General features: G+C 40.3%; 1 protein-coding gene across 1 annotated transcript in view; it reads right to left on the reverse strand.

The window, feature by feature from the left end:
• Window positions 1-3,465: 3,465 nt before the first annotated feature.
• Window positions 3,466-19,277, reverse strand: part of MASTL (microtubule associated serine/threonine kinase like) — a 1,083,009-nt gene continuing 1,067,197 nt past the window's right edge. Inside the window, exon 9 of the mRNA XM_044064547.1 lies at window positions 3,466-4,651. Within this exon, the coding sequence (XP_043920482.1) occupies window positions 4,494-4,651 (158 nt within the window). The 3' untranslated portion in view covers window positions 3,466-4,493. The remainder of the gene's footprint in view (window positions 4,652-19,277) is intronic.

Raw genomic sequence — 19,277 nt, forward strand, 5'->3', positions numbered from 1 at the left:
TAATCTAAAACTAAAAAATAACTTAAAATATGTAAAAGTAACCAGTCACTATAACTACAAAAAATTGTATTCAGTTTGGCTATGCTTTTTCCCTGTCATATCAATAACTTATTTTCTCTTTCTCTCTACCAAGTATCAATGTCCTTTAATAGTTTTTTCAAGTCTTTTTACATTAATTGCAACATCAGATCATATTTCATTGCTCTTTAATTCATTTCATAAAACACTTATCTTTGAATATGATGGTATTCATTATGTTAAGATAAACTCATTTCTGTTGCTTGGTTTTTATGTTTTCTTTATGCCTATTTCAAGGTAACCATGGAGCTACATGGTGTCCCAAAACAAAGAGTAAATGGCCAAAAAAAAAAAAAAGACTTACACATACCAAGTGTGTGATGGCCATTTCCCAGAATATTTCCTTTTCTTTGAGGTATGAAGATCTCAGCTGGTATATAAAAGTTTGGGTGTGTGTAAAAGGCATGGCCCTACAAAAAAGCTTGAGGGAGAGTAGCAATGTTGAGGATTCGCTGTTCTCTTGATTTTTGTATTTATTTTGTTTTTGTTCCGTCAGTGCTCAGAGTCACGACTGCCAACATTTCAATAGGGAGCCCGATTTCAGATATGTAAACTTGCATTTTATGTTACAGTCATTCTGCATACCTTGCCTTATTACATTCCCAGTCAGTCATTAGTTCTGTTGGACAGCTACTTGATATTTGTCAAAACGGTCTGCTTCCTTTGATTTCTGTGTATTGCCATATAATGTACAAATACATCTATGATCAATGTACTATATATATGTATATATACTGGGTTTTCAGTGAAAATGTTCTCTACCAGTTGGACAATTCTAATTAGCAAATGTTAATGGAAAATAAATAATGAGAGTGACCAATACCTGATTGTGTGAATTGTCATCATTATGGGGAGGAGACCTACCAATCCGGAGTGGTGGCAAAGTCCCTTGAAAACTACATTACTTCCCCTCTACAAGAGAATGAGTAATGTTCCTCTTATGAAACATTTCTTTCTTCCTTTTCTGATGCTCAGGTTTTTACATTGCACTGAGATCCTAAAGAAAAAAACACAAAGGTGCCTGCCCTTCTTTCTTGACTTTCTGGCCAATAATTTATGCCAGCATTCACAGACCTTACACATTTCTTCATCAACTAATGGGAAAGGACTAAAAGAGAATAGGTGCAGTTAGTCAGGGTCTACTTTTTTTTGACACCAACAATAACCCCTAGAAAGATGGCCACCTTAACGCAAATGTTTTGATCTAAAACTTTTTAAGTGCCTCAGAAAGTTACAGATAAAAATAAGAATCTAATACCTAAGACTGCCTAAAAAACCTTAATAACCTCTATGCTCAGATGGCAAAGTTTAAAAAACTACCAATCAATTATACCATCTTCATTATGGGGTGTGGCAAGTATATCTGACTACAAAGAAAGACAAGTTTCCTATGATTATAACAAATGCAGTTAAGCATCACCTGAAATGGATAAATCATAGAAACTGTATCTATATGTTCTTAGTGAATACTATGGCCACTTTCGTAAAATTTACAAAAAGATATCAAGAAAGATCATTTTTTCACATGCTTTTCTTTCCTATTATTCCTTACTGTGGTCATTTTATGGAATACATAACCCTATAACATCAAGCTGCTTGAAGTGCAAAAATAAAAACTGAAGCACCACTGCAATGTTATTCCCAAGATTATCCAAGCCTGCATTCAGCTAGAATTTGCTACTAAAAATGAAAGCCAGTATCTGTGACCTATAATCACCATCATAAATACCTTGTTCAATTTTCTTGGTTAACCTGAAGACGAGGTGCAGTGCAATAATTCTGTCAATTAGGTCTACAACTAAATGAGTCCAAACACACAAAAGACAGGCAAGAAAAAAAAAATCAAAAATAAGTTTTCTTTTTTATTAACTTATTGACAAATATACCTACACAAAATTACCATAACAGTACATATATATATATATATATATATATATATATATATATATATAAATAAAACGTGTGTGTATTTTCAAAACAATTATACAAGTAACATATTTAAATGGAAGATTTACAAACTGCCAGAATATCCCTGTTAAGACCCACAAGCTGAGAAGAAATGTAGTGTTCCCTGCCACTAAAAATATTTTAATTTTAAAATGAAATTGAAGGGCTGATTTTTTATGAAGAAAAATAATAAAATAAGACATTTGCAGTGTAAGGTGAGTGTTCTGCATACTAATTTTAGTAAGTGTGGCAATGAAGCATGTTAAATATCTCCACTAATCTTTAAGTACAAAAATATGATAATGTATGTTTGCACTACTAATTGATTTTGGATACTTGCATTTTACTAAAGACAGTGGAACAAAGACAATATAAACTACCTAACTGGTTAAGCTAATGTCTGTAAGGAAACATGGCAGAAAACATTTAATAATAATATATTATATAATAATATTAAAATGAATATTGCACTAGCTTTACATCCGGCATCTTTAAAAATGAATAGTAACTTACAGTGTGTATTCTTTTAATGCAAATCTGTGATCATTTTCCTGCATCAAGCAACAGCAGCAATCATCAATATTACCGCTTATAATGGTTGACATAAAATAGGTAAATTAAAACTATTAGCCTCTTGACCCCACTTTCCTGCGGGTTAAGTGCACTGGTGCTTATATCTAAGCTTAGATGTGTGAACAGAATATTCAAATAGTTACTACTACAGAGGTATTACACATACAAAGGGAAAAAAAACATCAGGCAGCATGAAGCAGCAACAGGGATTTTTCTTTCTGGCTCCAAAATCACCTTATAATGCCTATGCATTTCTTTCAAGATGGAGCTTTTGGGTACCAGATTAAAATGCTGCACTAAATGACTGAGAGATTTGTACAAACTAGGACATATCAGCACAGTCCACTTTACAAGCACTCCATTTTTTTTCTTGCTGACTCCAGGACAAGAAACTATAAAGTGGGATAATCTACGTTGGTGCAGTACTGTATACATTTCAACAAGCCTGTGAACCCAATTTGTCTGTAGTCTAGGAATGGAGAAACTATGCAGAATGATATCATGCTCCAGGTAGTGTACTTACTAATGTGTCCAGAAAGAAGGCCTCACTTGACAGTAAACTGCATCAGTGATTTAGGAAATAACAAATCTAAGGAGGTGACATAACATGCTGAAGTATGACAGGAATTTGAACTACATTAAGTAAGTCAGACCTACAAAACAGACTGTAGTCTATTTATGAAATGGATGTTATACATACTTCAGAAATAAAAATACAAAGTATATGCTGCATTATTACAACAGTCTAAAATTTAAATTTTCAGTAGATTTGGAACAGTCTACGTTCACAAGATATTTTTGTGAACTCTTGGAATTATAATATCTTAAAATACTTTTGCAGAAATAAGAAATAATGTAACAAAACAAAAAGAACAGAAACATTTATGATTGTTGAAAGTAGATGTGACACACAAGGTGAATAAAAACTGATGAAACATCGCCCCTTTAATGACTAAGCAGTTCTCAGAGTCGATTACAATTACGCCAAGGTCATGGGGGCACTATGCCCAATGAAAAATAAAAGAATGTGTCAAGTTATTTTTTTCATCATTCAGTTCATCAGTGCATCTTAATTTGGCAACCTGATTAAGAACCAAAAGGAACATCTCTTGATGCAAGAAAATTATGAGAATTTGATACAGCAAAAGAATAAAGTAGAATTATTTACATGCTAGCTTAGTCTGTGTGACTGTTTTATGAATGTTGAGATGTTATATATATGTTTTTTTTTTAATTTTTATCATCTTATTACAGCTGACAAAAACAGCTTACAACTTAATTTTATGGACTGATTAAGGTACATTTAAAGTGCTCTCTGCATGAACAGTGCATTTGAACAAAAATAAAACACAGACAAAACAAATGGTACCATAGTCTAAGCATGTCCTTCTGAGGTACTTGCAAAGTAAACGTGGCACCTCCATTAAATACATGTATACAAGGAGTTTTGCATATTATGTTGCATTTAGCTCCAAAATGTTAATATAACTTAGCAGTAATGAAAAGCAATTTCTAAAGATCCAATTTGTACATGTCTTCTTTTTTATAGAGACTGTTTACAGTCGGCATGTGACATCACAATCTCCTGGTAAGAAGGGGATGATAACACCATTGACAAAGAATTTAAATATTTTATAACAACGGTACATGAACATCCTGAAGGACAAAGACTTCTGTTTGTTTGCAAGCAGTGAATTGAAGAATGGAAGTTCATATAAAATTACATTCTATGCCATAGTTCCAGTGTATTTTATATGTTGCAAACTCTCCATTGCAGCCTAAACATGAGAAACATTCTTGCAATACTCTAAGTAGTTCTTGTTCCACTTAAAAAGATAAAACCTGTGAAACAAATTAAACTGTTGAGTTGAATGCACTGAGGAGCGTAACAGGTCTTACAGACTAAATCCTGAAACAGTAAGTTGCTGAGCATTGTTTCTGGCTTCAAAATATGTGGTATCCGTTTCATCATCTGGCTGTGGTATAAATGGCATAGGCTGGTGCTGCAGATTATCCCATTCTAAACCATTAAAGAATGGATGTTGCTGGAGTTCTAGAATAAAAAGACATAATGCGAGTAGTCCAATAATAATGGATAAAACATATCAACAACTTCTTAGTCAAGATTTTCCTTCCCCCTCTCCCCTCACCCAGAGATAAGTGTCATAAAACAAACTCAGGCCTGTGCAGAATCCAAGCAGTGCCACAAACTGCTGAGATATACAGAGGCACAGCTCAGCAACAAGTACAGAAGCTGGTACAGTAACAGTTCTGAGATCACACTGCATGAGTAAAACATATGCTATGCAAATGGTACAGTAATGCATGTAGAGTTTCTACTCACAAGTGGAAAATTACATTAATGGAAGAATTAATTTTGTGGATTAAAAAAAGGTTTGTTCACTGGAAGTGAACCTTGTGCTCTCCTATTAATACAACTGTTACATGCAGCATGAAGAATGGGTAACACTTGCCCCAATAAAGCATATGTCGTCATTCATTACTGTTCAGACAGTGGCTGGTCATTTTATGGAAGGATAAAGTACAGTTATGTAAAATCTTACCATAAGGGTAGAAGTCCTTCTCTTCATTGTTGCAGTATTAATAACATTAGGGATTCCCTGCCAAGGGTGGCCTGACAACCAACCAGTATACCAAAGCCTTTAGGTTGCTTTAAGATACGTTGCACGTCATAAATATGCTTCTTATGTAGCATACGACCATCCTCAGAACTGAGAGCCCCAGAAGGAACGCCAGTCCAAGGAAAAGAAAAAAGTAACTAGTACATCCAGAAGGCAAATGGACCAGGGGGAGGATATTATGTCCTTCCATTTCACTGTTGCAGTATTCATTGCACTAGGGAGAGTGCCAATGCCCAGGAAGAAACTTGGGAGGAGGAAGGACCAGCAGAGCCCTCTAGGAAGCCATGAAAGCTAACAAAACCAGTTTGAGCTCTGAAGATTTCATCCAACTTGTAGTGATTGGTAAATGTATGCACAGAAGTCCAGTTAGCTGCCTCAAGAATAGAGTTAGTATCCAAACCCCTGAAAAAAAAAACACCAGAAGCTACAGCTCTACTAGAATGAGCATTAATAAAATAAGGGAGGCTCTTACCATTAAAGGAATAACAAAAATAAATAACTTTAGAGATCCAATAAATAGTTTGCTTGGATAATGCTAATCTTAAGGACCTAGGATGAAATGAAACAACTGATCAGATTTCCTAATAGTCTTAGTCTTATCCAAATAAAATCCGAGTTGTCTATGCACATCGAAAATGAGCAACACCTTCTCACTGGCAGATTGCAGAGAAGGGAAAAAGTGGGCAAATGAATGAACTGATTAAAGGATAACACATTCACCACCTTGGGCATAAAAGAAGGATTAATAACGCAAGGGCACCCTGTCCTTATGAAACATCAAAAACATAAAAAGGAGGACAAAACAAAAGGGTGTGAAGCTCAGACACCCATCTGGCAGAATTTAGGGGCTAACAAAAGTTCAGTCTTCCAAGAGCAATATTGTAGGTAACCTAAAACTGCAAGAGCAAAAGGACCCAGAGCCAATTTTTCCAAAGATTCCAGGGAGGAGGAACGGGCTTCCTGGGAGGCCTAATATGAAGGTTGCCTTTTAGGAATTGTTAAGCCTCAAATCATTAGAAGTTAAACGAGGAGATAAAGGCAGACAAGCAGAAATAGCTAATAAGTGGGCCTTAACAGATGAATAAGCCAACCCAGCATTGAACAACTGACACAAATAAGAGGCAGAACCAAAGGAACATCCACTGAAAGTAGATCCAGGTTACAAGAAAGACACCAAACAGAAAACCTCTTCCATTTGGATAAGTAGGATTTCCTTGTAATGGGTTTCCTGGCCTCCTGCAGGACTCTAAGCACGTCCTCAGAAAAAAGGTGTCTATGCAGAATCAAAATCCTATCATCCACAGTGTAGGCTGAAGGGTGGACAGGTGGGGATGGATGAGAGATGAAATATCTCTGGTCTTGTGCAAGTAGGTCCACCTTGTGAGGTAACTTATGATGATTACCCTTGGCTAAATGCAGAAGTTTGGGATCCAATGCTGACAGCCAAAAGGGAGTAACCAAAAAGATTTTGGGAGCATCCTGTTGAATTTTGAATGGGACTTTTGGAATGAGGGGAAGGGGAGGGAAAGCATAAAGAAACATCTCCTTCCAAGAAAAAGTTAGGGCATCCACCTTTCAAACCACAGGACCTGGGACTCTAGCAGAAAATAGAGGAAGTTTTCTGTACAGTGGGGAGGCAAACAGATCTATTTGAGGAATACCCAACCAGTGAACAATGTCCAGAAACACATCCCTGTGAAGTATCCATTCGTGTGATTGAGTTCAGGACCTGCTCAGAGGGTCAGCCACAATGTTTTGACCTGAGGGAATGTCAACTGCCTGAAGAGTCACTTGATACTGGACAGCAAGATCCCACACTAGGAGTGCCAACTGGTAAAGAAAGTAAGATCTTGTCCCCCTCCCCCCTTTGTTTACATACCACATCACATCACTGTGGTATTGTCTTGTAAATACAATGACAGGTCCTGGGGAGAAGAGAGGATAAAAAGCCTGAAGCACTAGCAGAAGAGCTTTCATCTCCTGATATTGATGTGCTCTTTCTGTTGAAGAGGCGGCCACACTCCATGCACTTTTAGGGAGCCAAAAGCTTCTCCCCATTCCACGTCTGAAGAATATGTGCACAGCTCCTGATGGGGAAGGGGGGATGAAAAGGGAGCCCTGGATTTAGAGATAACTGCTGCATCCAGCTTGAGACAAGGCAGAAGAGGAACCACAAAGTCTAGGGGATGCACATGTTGAAGCCAAACTGACTTCAGAAACCACTGAAACTTTCTCATGTGGAGTTTGGCCAGAGGCAGCATAGGGATGGTTGATGCCAGGATCCCAGAGATTTCACAAACTCCCTGGCTGTAAAAGAGGGCAGAGAAAGAATAGTTTAAAAGAAGGAAATGACTGTCAAGGCCTTGGGAGGATGCAGGGATGCCACCATAGACATCGTCTGGCTCCTGCACACCAGAAAAACACAATCTTTAGAAGGGGTCAAAAAAGACTTTTTGAAGTTTATTGTAAACCCCAGACTTTGCAGAAGGGAAATGGCAAAATGAAGATTTTGCAACAGGATCTTTGGAGAAGATGGTTGAAACAGGAGGTCATCCAAGCAAAGAAATACTTGGATCCCCTGAATCCTGCAAAAAGCAATCACAGGAGTGAAGTATTTGCTGAATACCCCTGGGGCAGTAGAAAGGCTAAACTGCAAAGCAGAAACTGAAAATTCCAGGAAGTAATACAGAAATGCAAAAACTTCCTGAAAAGGGGATGGGTTGGGATATAAAGATAAGCATCCTTGAGATCCAGAGACACCACATAAGCCTGAAGAAGCAAGAGAGGAAACAAAGTCTGAAGGACAACATTCAAAAGGAGGGCACCTTCAGAAAAGTATTTAGATGAGAGAGGTCGATAAAAGGTTTCCAAGTACCTTCTTTTCTGGGTACTAGAAACATCCTGGAGTAAAATCCCCCCCCCCCCCTTTGTGACAAAGGCATCTCCTGAATAGTACATAGAGTCAAAAGGTCACAAAGCACCTATGGAAATGAGAAGAGTTGTTCCTGGGGGGGGGGGGGGTGAGGGACACCTATAAAAGGGGCAAGGGATTTCCAAGCCATGAACAATCCCTGGTAAATAATGGACAGGACCGAGGACCCAGGAATCCTGAGTAATCTGTAGACAAACAGGACTAGAGACAGAGGTGAAGAGAAACAGGAAAGTTGCTGGGAAGAATTGGATAGTTAGACAACACCTGGATTATCTCAAAAAGGAGACTTCATGAGGCACAGACGTCTGAGTAGTCTTGGCAGGAGGAGCCCACTTGCCACTCTTTTTTTCCCCTTAGGTGAGCGAGATTACCTGTGAACAAAAGCTGGCTTATTAGTGTAGTCTCTCTGAAATTTAAGGCACAGGAGAAAAACACATGTTTGAAAGTTCCTGTAAAGCCTTGCCTTTATCCTGAAGGGACTTGAACATAGCAGCAGCTTTACTAGACAAGTGTTTGTTATCAAGAAGCGCATCCATCAACTTAGCCTTAATATCATCAGGCAAAGTTTGAAGCCAAAGCCAAGAATACCTCCTCATTATTGACCTAAAATCAGCAGACTTACAGGAAGCATCTGTTGCATGACGAGTCACCTGGGAGGAAGTCCCTAACAGGGAGAGAGCAGAAGTTTTACCCTCAGAGTCTGGAGGATCAGAAATAACCTGACCAGCCTGGGATAGGAAAGCCTCAAATACCTGGACATATGGGTCTGATAATTAACAGCTTTAAAAGCCAAAGTAGCAGTAGTGTAAACCTTCTTTCCTAGGCTTTCCATGGTCCTGCTATCTTTATCTGAAGGCAGTAACTTGGGAGAAGGAAGCAACTGAGAGGGCTTGTCAGAAGACAGACACCACTAAGGGGTCAGCAGGACACTTGTACAAATATTTACAGTCCTCGGACATCATACAGAATCTATCAGGTTTCTTAGGAGCAGGGGACAGAGTCTGGAGCCTTAGAAGCATTACAAAATGCATCCAACAAGGCAGTCAAAACAGGAGGAACAGCAGAAGGTTTAGGAGAATCCATCTACTGCAACTCATAGCAACTTTTATGTACCTCAGAAACGTGAGCACAATCCCATTTAAAGATCTCCGTCATCCTTGGATAGTGACTGCAAAACTGTCTCTGTAATTATTTTTATTTGAAAGGTGCAATGGACCTTCTATATGTACTAAAAAATAATGTCTACCAGTCTTGGGACAGTAGTGCTCTCTAGGGCAAAAAAGATATATCAATGGATTGCATTTTTGGCTGTTAATAAGCAAATTAAAATAGTAATATATTGAAAATCTGCACATTACTTCAGTATTTTAGGAGTACAGATAAAGCAAAACACACATGGATTTTTTCTGGTTTCTGCATAACTCTTGCCATGAAGGATAACTATTATGTACATGACACGAGCTACACAGCAGAAATACAGGCAAAGATGACAACATTAATCAGTTGGAGTACATGTAGCAATAAATTTCTGAGAGGCACTTCTGCAGCAGAAACAATGAGTATTTAATACTCAAAATTGAGAAAGATGGCTCTTATTTTAAATATTTAGATGCTTGCCAGAATGTGTAGTACATAACAGACTCTTTGATGTGACTACCTCAAGTCTTTAATGTGAATGAGTTTCTAGAAAGAATGTGAACCATATGATGTGCAACGTCTTGAAGCTATGTATTACATTTAAAGCTTGACAAGTCCCATATGATACAACTCTCCTCTTTGTTTATAGAGTTTATCTATTTTATGCACAGTCTATGAGTTAGTATCCATCAAGTCTCAATGATCATTTTAAATCAAGCTTCAGCTGTATACAAAGTAAGTTGTGGACTTTTTATAGCAAAATAAGATCTTGGTGCACATTCAAAAGAAGTTAAGGAAAGTTACTTTTCAGTCTGTAGAATCAAGAGCAACTTTGTAAACTGCCCACATACCTGTCCAATTTATTTAATGCTTTCCAGAGCTAAAAATATTTAATAGGGTTATTTTCACTGGACTTTGCATCACCATTTGACAATGTTTCTTAATGAACAAATTCACTTTAGAGACATGACTACAAGAACCTCTTTCTGCAAGACTTAACTAAAGCAATTTTGAAAATCTATATTCTGCATGCTCTCTTTCCATGTCTTCTATATTTTTACTGGTCTCCAGTTTATAAATGTGGAAATTTACTGCAGTTTCTATCACAGTAGCATTTCTGTCTGCTGCTTTTTCTCTCCATTTTGTATTGATTTTCGGGTACCAATAATGTAACTGAAGAAGGCAACTTGCTTTCACCCTTCTACCAATTTATAACCAAACTAGTTAAAGTTGGAATTCTTGCAATGGAATATTCCTATATATCAAAACCATGATAACAGTCCTCACAGCTTTTGCTACTTTTATTTCTGAGATTTTTCACTGCTTGGATAGCTCTCTACACTTCTCCATGTTCATTACAAACAGATTTGTGACATGCTTGAACTCTCAATGATGCACAAATCTTCAGAATTCTTGACTTCTATATTTCAGGCCATTGTCAGATATTACATTGGGTATTCTCCTGTCTTGAGAATACAGACTTTAATTTACTAATCACACATACTCTTTTCATCTCCCTTTGCTTGATTCGCTTGTTATACCCATCAGTTTAATCATTTAGTGAACTTGTAATAATCTAAACACAAGATACGCGGCTTCTTTAAAATGAAACAAATCAATGTCCAGTCTGTTACATGGACAATGATACTACTCACTACAAGGAGTGCTATGGAGAATACCAGTTAATACCTCTTGTTCTGGATTGCTGAATTGATGATTCTCTATTGGCATAATCTCAAACTATGATGGGGAGGGGTACTCAACTCACTACATTCGAGTGACGCCACCAGGTGCATCTGCAGTTAACTCCTACTGACGCCTCTAGGCACCAAATATTGCTTGTTCATATTTGCATAAATAATTCCACAACCATGCTATGTACAAGGTTTTAAAATATTTCATCTTAAAGGTTAGACAATGTCAAACTCAACTACATTAACATCTGATCTCTGTCTAGTGCAGGTAGAGATATTAACTGTTTTATTATATTAATTTATATATATATATATATATATATATATATATATATACACACACACACACACACATATATATATATATATATATATAATTTTCACATTTTTTCTAAATATCTCAATAACCAAGTTACACAGGCAGAACTGCTTGGTCTCATATGAAAGCTCTCAGCTAGATGAATAAAATGTTGCTAACAGTATTTGTGTAGAGTGGTTGCTCAGATATTTTAAGTTGTTTACAAAATATTACAACCATAATAGTTACTGTTTACTGTGTCTTTAAAATTCAGTTTAAGACCTAGAAACTAAAGAATACTTCCACTATAAATATACTTTGTTCTGCAGGGTTTGCCATTTATACTTCTTTCATAACCCCTATGGTTCCAGAGATATGAACATTTGTTTGAAATGTGAGGACACAATTTGATTCTGTAAAATGCTTAGTCTCTGCCCATTGGAAGTTACAGTGCAAAATTATTGAGCTCCATTGGAGTGAATGAGTCAAGGTAACAGAACGTTATGTACTATACTATCAGGCCAGAGTTTGCACTGGATGCATATCCTACCTGCACATATCAGTCAACCGATGGAGAAGGTAGTAACATTGCTTTACAGTTGAAACAAAAATATATTAAAACTGAAAAGAGTAGAACAAGCAGCAAACATCACTGCAAATGATGTGACCAGCAACTTGAATGGGTAATCCATATCTATGGTTGGACGCTACATGGTTATTAGCACAGAAGCTTTGTTCCAGCTTTGATTAAACTCTGTCTAGTTCTCCATGGGATGGGAAAAGTTTGTCAGACTTAGAAGGTTATAACCTGCATTTGGCTGACCTAGAATTAAAAAAATTACAACAGTGAAATGATGCATCACCAGTAAAAACTATTTATTAAAAAAAGTCTCAAGCATTTTCATCCCACAGAAAGTACAGTTGTGTACACTTACCATAAATGTAGATGTTCGAGTGTATTCACTGTTGCAGTCACCACGCTTGGGTTATCCCTGCCAGGGTAGCCTTCGCAGGCCCGAATACCAGAGACTTAGTATTTCTGCTTCGGTTGCTGTCGCTTGAGGACTGACGTTAGGTCGTCAGTGGTATAAAGTGAGGCAGCCAATACCATTACATCAGTTTTTCTTGCCATAACTTGTCAGGAGCCCCCAAAGTAGGAGGCCAGGTTGTGGTGGAAGAACCCCACCAGTGGAAAATATATACCAATATGTCCCTTGTAAGGAAAGGAGAACAACAAGGAAGAATGGTAACAAAAGGAGGTGGAGAAAAAAGGGGGATGGAGGAAGGGAAACCAGGACTGCAACAGTGAATACACTCTAACATCTACATTTATGGTAAGTGTACACAACTGCACTATGTTCTTTGTGTTTCACTGTTGCAGTCATCACATTTGGGTAGATTCCCAAAGCTGAGGAAATGGGTGGAGGCAGTCAAGGAAGCTAGGAATCAGGCTAGGATGCCCTGCAAGACTGCAGAGGCAAACCCTGCCATGGATTTGAAGAAGAGAGGCAGGTGGTAATGCTTGGTAAAAGTGTGAACATATGTCCAGGTGGCACCTCCAGGATGTCCCTGGTGAGGACTCCTCTGAGGAAAGTTGCAGAGGTGGAGGCTGCTCTGGAGAAGTGTGCCTGACCCCCTTGGGGGGAGGCTTACCATGCTGTTTGTAGCAGAAATGGATGCAGTGTGCTATCCATTTGGAAATGGTTTGCTTGGAGATGGCTTTGCCTTCTGCCCCTGTAGCAAAGCTAACCAGCAATTGATCAGACTTTCTGAAGGGTTTAGTCCCATCCAGATAGTATCCGAGCTGTCAGTGCACATCTAGAGAGTGAAGAATCCTTTCCCCCTTGTTCTGGGGATTAGGAAAGAAGGTGGGCAAATGAATGGATTGGTTGAGAGCATATTGGACACCATCTTGGGCATGAAGGATGGGTTAGTTCTGAGGGATTCCCGTTCTGCACTGAAGATGATGAACAGCTCCACAGCCATGAGTGCATGCAGCTCAGAGACTCTTCTGGCTAAAGTGATGGCCAGAAGGAATGAAGTCTTCCAGGAGAGAAATTTTAGCTCTGCAGAAGATGCTGGTTTGAAAGGAGGCAGGGTGAGCTTTTCTAAGACAAAGTTAGGGTCCCAAGCTGGTGTTGGTGTCCTTCTGGGAGGGCCTCAAGTTGCTAGCCCCTCTGAGTAACTGTTTGATCAAAGGGTGTGAGAAAAGGATCTGCTTAGTGGGAAAATGAGCAGAAATAGCAGAGCCATACATTTTTATAGAGGAGAAAGAGAGACCACTGTGTAGTAGGTCAGCTAAGTAATCCAGGATGAGCAGGATGGAGGGCTGTACCGTACTGGCCCCCCTAGCCTGGATCCAGGTGCAGAACCATTTCCATTTATCTGCATACGACTTTCTGGTACTAGGGCGTCTGGCCTCACGGATAACATCCAGGACCTGTTTACTGAGGATGGCAGATTGGTTCGGTGTTAGGGAATAAGCCAAGCTGCCAAATTGAGTGTCTGCAATTGGGGGTGCATGAATTCCCCTTCCCTCTGGGTTAGGAGGTTTGTAATCTGAGGAAAATACCATGGAGGCAGCGGGGATGAGAGGTAGGGGAGGAAAGGCATAGACCAAGAGGCTGACCCAGGGGGAAGGACAGGGCATCCACTTTCCAAGCCCTGCAGTGATACTCCCTGGTGCAGAATTTGCTGAGCTGATGGTTGGTGTGGGAGGCAAAGAGGTCGACCTTCGGGGTTCCCCATTTCTGAGTTATTAGGAAGAAGGTACTTCTGTTGAGCTGCCACTCATGAGGGTCCAAAAGGTTTCTGCTTAATTGGTCTGCCAGGGAGTTGAGAGAGCCTGGTAGGTATTCTGCTAACAGGTGTAGCTGCATTGAGAGGCTGTGAGCCAAAGGGTCATGGCCAGCCTGCATAGAGGGTAGGAGTGAGTCCTTCCCTGCTTCTTGATGTACCACATCACAGTGGTGTTGTCTGCTTTGATCAAGAGAACCCCTGGAGAGGGAAGGGGTTTGAAAGCTATTAAAGTGCGCTGCACAGCCATCATCTCTTTTTGATTGATGTGAAGGGGGATTTGCTGTGGGCACCATTGGCCCTGTATGCACCTGCTGTCCAGGTGTGCACCCTAAGCGTAGTCTGATGAATCTGTGCTGAGGGTCTGGGCGGTGGGGTGTGGGGAAAAGGGCAGTCCCTTGTTGTGGGAGCATGCTGTTGCCCACCAAAGAAATTCCTTTCTGAGGCAAGGAATTGTAGGTAGAAGAGTTTCCAGGTCTTGAGAGTGTTGACACCAAAGGCTCTTTAGGTACCATTGAAGTTTCCTCATATGCAGTCTGGTGTATGGAATGAGGAGTATGCAAGATGCCATGAACCACAGAGCTTGCAGGATTTTCCTTGCAGAAAGATGGGGCCTGGTGGCTAGTTGAGAGAGGTAGGCTGACAGGAAAATTTGTTTCGCTGGTGTAAGGTATGCCATCTGGGATGCTGTGTCCAGACTTGCACCCAGGAAGATTATCCTTTGGGTGGGCACCCATTTTGATTTCTTTTCATTGATTGTGTACCCTAGGGCGGTTAGTAGGCTCTTTACAAAGGCCAGGTGTTTGAGCAGCTTTTCCTGGCTGTCTGCCTGAATAAGGCAGTCGTCTAAGTGTGAGTAAATTTGAATATTTCTTTGTCTGCAAAAGGCAATAGCTGGAAGCAGGCATTTTGTGAAAACTCTGGGAGCAGTATACAAGTCAAAGGGAAGTGCAGAGAACTGAAAGTGTTGATATCCTGCCCTGAAGCGGAGATATTTTCTGCATGATTCCCTGATAGGAATGTGGAGGAAGGCCTCTTTTAGATCCAGGGTGACTAGCCAAGCGTCCTTGAAGAGCATGGTAGCAGCAGCTGCTGGAGGGTGAGCATTTTTATTTTTGGGATAACCAGAAAGGTGTTTAGAATGGATAGACTGAGGATGGGGCACCAGGTGCCCTCTTTTCTGGGCACCAGAAAAAGTCTGGAGTGGAAGCCTTGACCTATCTGTTCTACAGGAACGTGGTCTACTGCCTTCAAAGAGAGCACAGAATGGATTTGCGTTTGAGCCTCTGCCCACTGACTTGGCGCTAGATCTGCGAACCCTTCTGGGGTTGGAAGGGTGTGGAAGGAGAATTTGTATCCCTTAGACACAATGTTCAGAACCCACTGGTCCTTGGTAATGGTGGCCCGGGTGCTTGAGTGAAAGGAGAGTTTTCCTCCTAGGGGTAAGTGAAGGTGGGCAGAGGGGAGGTCAGGAGGAGGTGAGTCATTGTGAGTTCTACCCATATGGGGGTGGCTTAGAACTCCCTGGTTTTGAAGTGGAGGTAGTCCACTGCTTAGATCTCTGCATTCCCTGGGGCTGCTGTCTGGGGGGTCTGTTTCCATGGGTCTTAGGCTGGGCCTGTTTACTCGGAGCAGGAAAGGAGCAGTGTTTGGAGAGACAATGCCTGCTAAGCCTAGGGGTCTGAACCTGTAAGAAATCTTTAACTGTTTGCATTGATTTTGCTTTTTCTTCCATCTTTTTTTAAGACCTCTTCTGCCTTAGTGCCAAATAAGTTATCTTTGTGCAAGGGTGCATCTAACAATTTAGATTTGACATGATCTGGCAGGGGTTGTTCCTTAAGCCATGCATGTCTTCCAATGACAGATCCAGTGACTGCTGCCCTGCAAGAAACTTCTAGGACGTCAAAATCAAAGTGCAAGGTGTGTTTAGTTACTTGACATGCGGAATGCATTACGTCTTGTAAATCTTTAGATTCTACCCAAGCAGGAAAGGAGGACATTTTTTTGTTTATGGAGTTCCAAGGTATGTTGCTGATATTTAAGCATATGGAACTGACAATTTAATGCCCTGAGAGCAAAAGTAGCTGAGGTGTATAATTGTTTACCCCATCTGTTCAATGTTTGTGAATCCCTGTCTGGGGGGTGGGATTCTTAGCAGAGGTTGCTTTAATCCTTTTTGGCTCTTGAGAAATGACCTCAGGGTCAGCTGTTGGATTTTTAAAAAGAAATTTGTGAGAGTCAGGGACTCTGTAGTACCTGTCTGGTTTTCTGGGAGCAGTAGATAGGGCATCAGGAGTCAAGCTGGATTCAAGGAAAACATCATCCACCGCATCCAGGACTGGGGGGGGGGGTGGCCAAGGGTCTGTGTTGCAGAAGATCTAGAAATTCCCTGATTATCTTTTTACACTGAGGGTAGTCCTGACTCTCTCATTGGAAATGTTCCCTTAAAGTATGCAGGGTTTCCCCAAAGGAAAAATCCTCTGGGGGACAGGCTGAAGGAATGGATTCCTCTGCATCAGAATCCTCATAAGTGGAGAGGGGCTGCATGTCTTCATAGTCAGATGCATCAGATTCATCTAACTCTTGTTCAGACAAAACTACTGGGGAAATATCTCTTTTCCTTTTTGAGGGGGTAGCTTGACTTCCCCTGATCATCATGATAAGGTCTTCTGCCATTCTAAGCATTTGAGAGTGAGGCAAGGTAGTAGGCGCCAGAGTGAGTAGTCGGTTTCTTGGGTGTAGTTCGAACCCTGGGCCGAAGGGACTCGGTTTTCGAAAGAACGGTAGTCATGAAAGACGTCGGTTTGTGTAGAGATTCAGAGGTGCGAAGGACTTCCTCGGAAGCCGGTGCCTGCTCAGCCGCTCCGGACCCATCCAAGGTAGAGACGACCACCGGATCCTTAGACAAAGAAGAGTTTTGCAGCATACCGGACTCTGAAAGGGTCTCGGTAGCGGCCTGCGAATCAACTAAAGTGGGCATCAGGGGCTGCGAAAGTGCCTCATTGAGTACCGGAAGACTGATGACTAGCTTAACTGAAGCATCGTCGGAAGGTTTGGACTTGTGCGGTCTGTCTCTGTCTTTATCTTTACATTTTTTGGAAGTTCTGCTGTCGGATGGCTTACCGAAGCCATATCGGAATTAGAGGACTGTAAACGAAAATATTTGGCTACAATAAGGGCCCGATAACGGATAGTTTTGGCGTTAAAGCACAGAAGTGACAACGGGGGGATGTCGTGGTCTGGGCCTAGACAAGTGATGCAGTAAGAGTGGAAGTCTCGTTGTGGTATTTGCATTCCACAAGCGAGACAATTAACTTTTTTTGACATCGGTTAGTGTAAGAAAAAAGGATTCCCAACAGGGTACTTAGCTTTAGAAGACTTCAACTTCAATTCGGAAATGAAAACTCAGGTAGTGGCCGACTGGCACTTGTGTGAACTGCTTCTGCTTTGGGCTCCATGGCAAGAAACACTGATGTAATGGCGTCAGCTGCCTTACTTTATACCACTGTGGACCTGACGTCAGTCCTCAAGCAACAGCAACCGACGAAGAAATACTAAGTCTCTGGTATTCGGGCCAGCCGAGGGCTACCCTGGCAGGGTTAACCCAAATGTGAGGACTGCAACAGTGAAACACGAAGAACATTGGGACTTCATCAAAACTGACATTCAAATCACAAACATTTTAATAATGTTAAAAATCATGTGATAAAACAAGCTAATCACTAGTAATGAAACATAACTAAATAAGAATTACACAAATATAATGTGATGATTTGTATATTTTAAAAAAAATTTGAAAAAATAAAATTAAAATATTTTAAGAACTTAGAATTAAAAGCATAGTATCAAAAAAGTCTGAAACAACACACTATACTCTGGCTGCTTTAAACTTTAGGACATTATTAATGCCACATTAAGAGCAAAAGAACGGCATGACATTAAACTTGATCTACCATTTCAGTTCCCTCTGCTCTAATGATACCCAGCCCCTATTTAATTTTTGCAGGACCTTCTCTAAAATAAAAAAATAAAAGTTTTTAAATGACTGGCATGACATTGCACGTTTCATTAAAGCATTAGATTATGTCTGAAATCCCCCAAATATTCCAAACTTTTTTTTTTGTTAAAAAAAGAAGTTATGTACTTAAAATAACGTTCCATCTGTGCTGTCCATTTTCATTCTTCCCCATTGTATGGGATTGGATCCGATCCCTCACATCTGACTCAGCTGTTGCAAAAGTTCGTGGCAACCAGAAACTGTAGAGTTGCTCCGTTATCCAAAATGCACCAACCCCAAATACTGAAAGCAGAAAGACGAAGTTTAGTCACAGACCGAGAAGACTACATCTGGAGCTATATACCAAGGAACTGGCATACTCGCATAAACACTCACTCTTCCATAAGTTACTAAGGCAGGGGGTTGTTGGGAGGGGAGATGAAGAATGAAAATGGATGACAGAGATGGAACGTTATGGAAAGTACATAACTTCTTTATCTGAAGTTGTCAATTTTCATTCTATCCTCAACTTATGGGACAGAGTCCCCAGCTACCTAATTCCCTGAGTGGACTCAAGGAAGGATATTCCTGAGCACCACTGAGCCAAATGATACCCTGCTCCTGGAGACCATATCCAATTTGTAATGAGTAACAAATGTGTGGTGAGTAGCCTAAGTTGCTACTGCACAAATGTCGTCCATGGGGGCTCTAGACTGAAAGACTGATGAAATAGCCACGGCTCTAGTACAGTGAGCTCTTAGAGGTTTTGACAAGGTAACACCCAATCTGTAAACCATCTGGCTAAAGTAATTTTGGTAACAGGTTTTCCTAGTTTGATGTCTGAAAAAGAGACAAATAACTGTTCAGACTTCCTGAAGTTTTCCGTTCTGTGTTGTAAAAATTTAGGGTTCCTATTAGTACGACGAAAACGCATTTTGTCGAATGCATTTTTGCCGACACATGTCGAGCGAACAGGCAAAACAGCGAAGCGGCTGTTCAGCAAATTCTTTCCCTGGGAAAGAAGTCACTTGACCACTTCGTTGTTTTGCCATGTTCTGAAGTGTAGTGTGGTCCCTTGTCCGGTATAGCTCCCGAGCGTGAATGCGCAACAGTTACTGACCTTAGGGTTAGGGTGCGGGTTAAGGTAAGTGCATATGTATGAAAGTGTTGACTGTTTATTTTG

Source organism: Protopterus annectens, chromosome 3.part0 (genome assembly GCF_019279795.1).
Source record: "Protopterus annectens isolate FY-2018-M chromosome 3.part0, PAN1.0, whole genome shotgun sequence".
NCBI classification, from domain to species: domain Eukaryota; kingdom Metazoa; phylum Chordata; order Ceratodontiformes; family Protopteridae; genus Protopterus; species Protopterus annectens.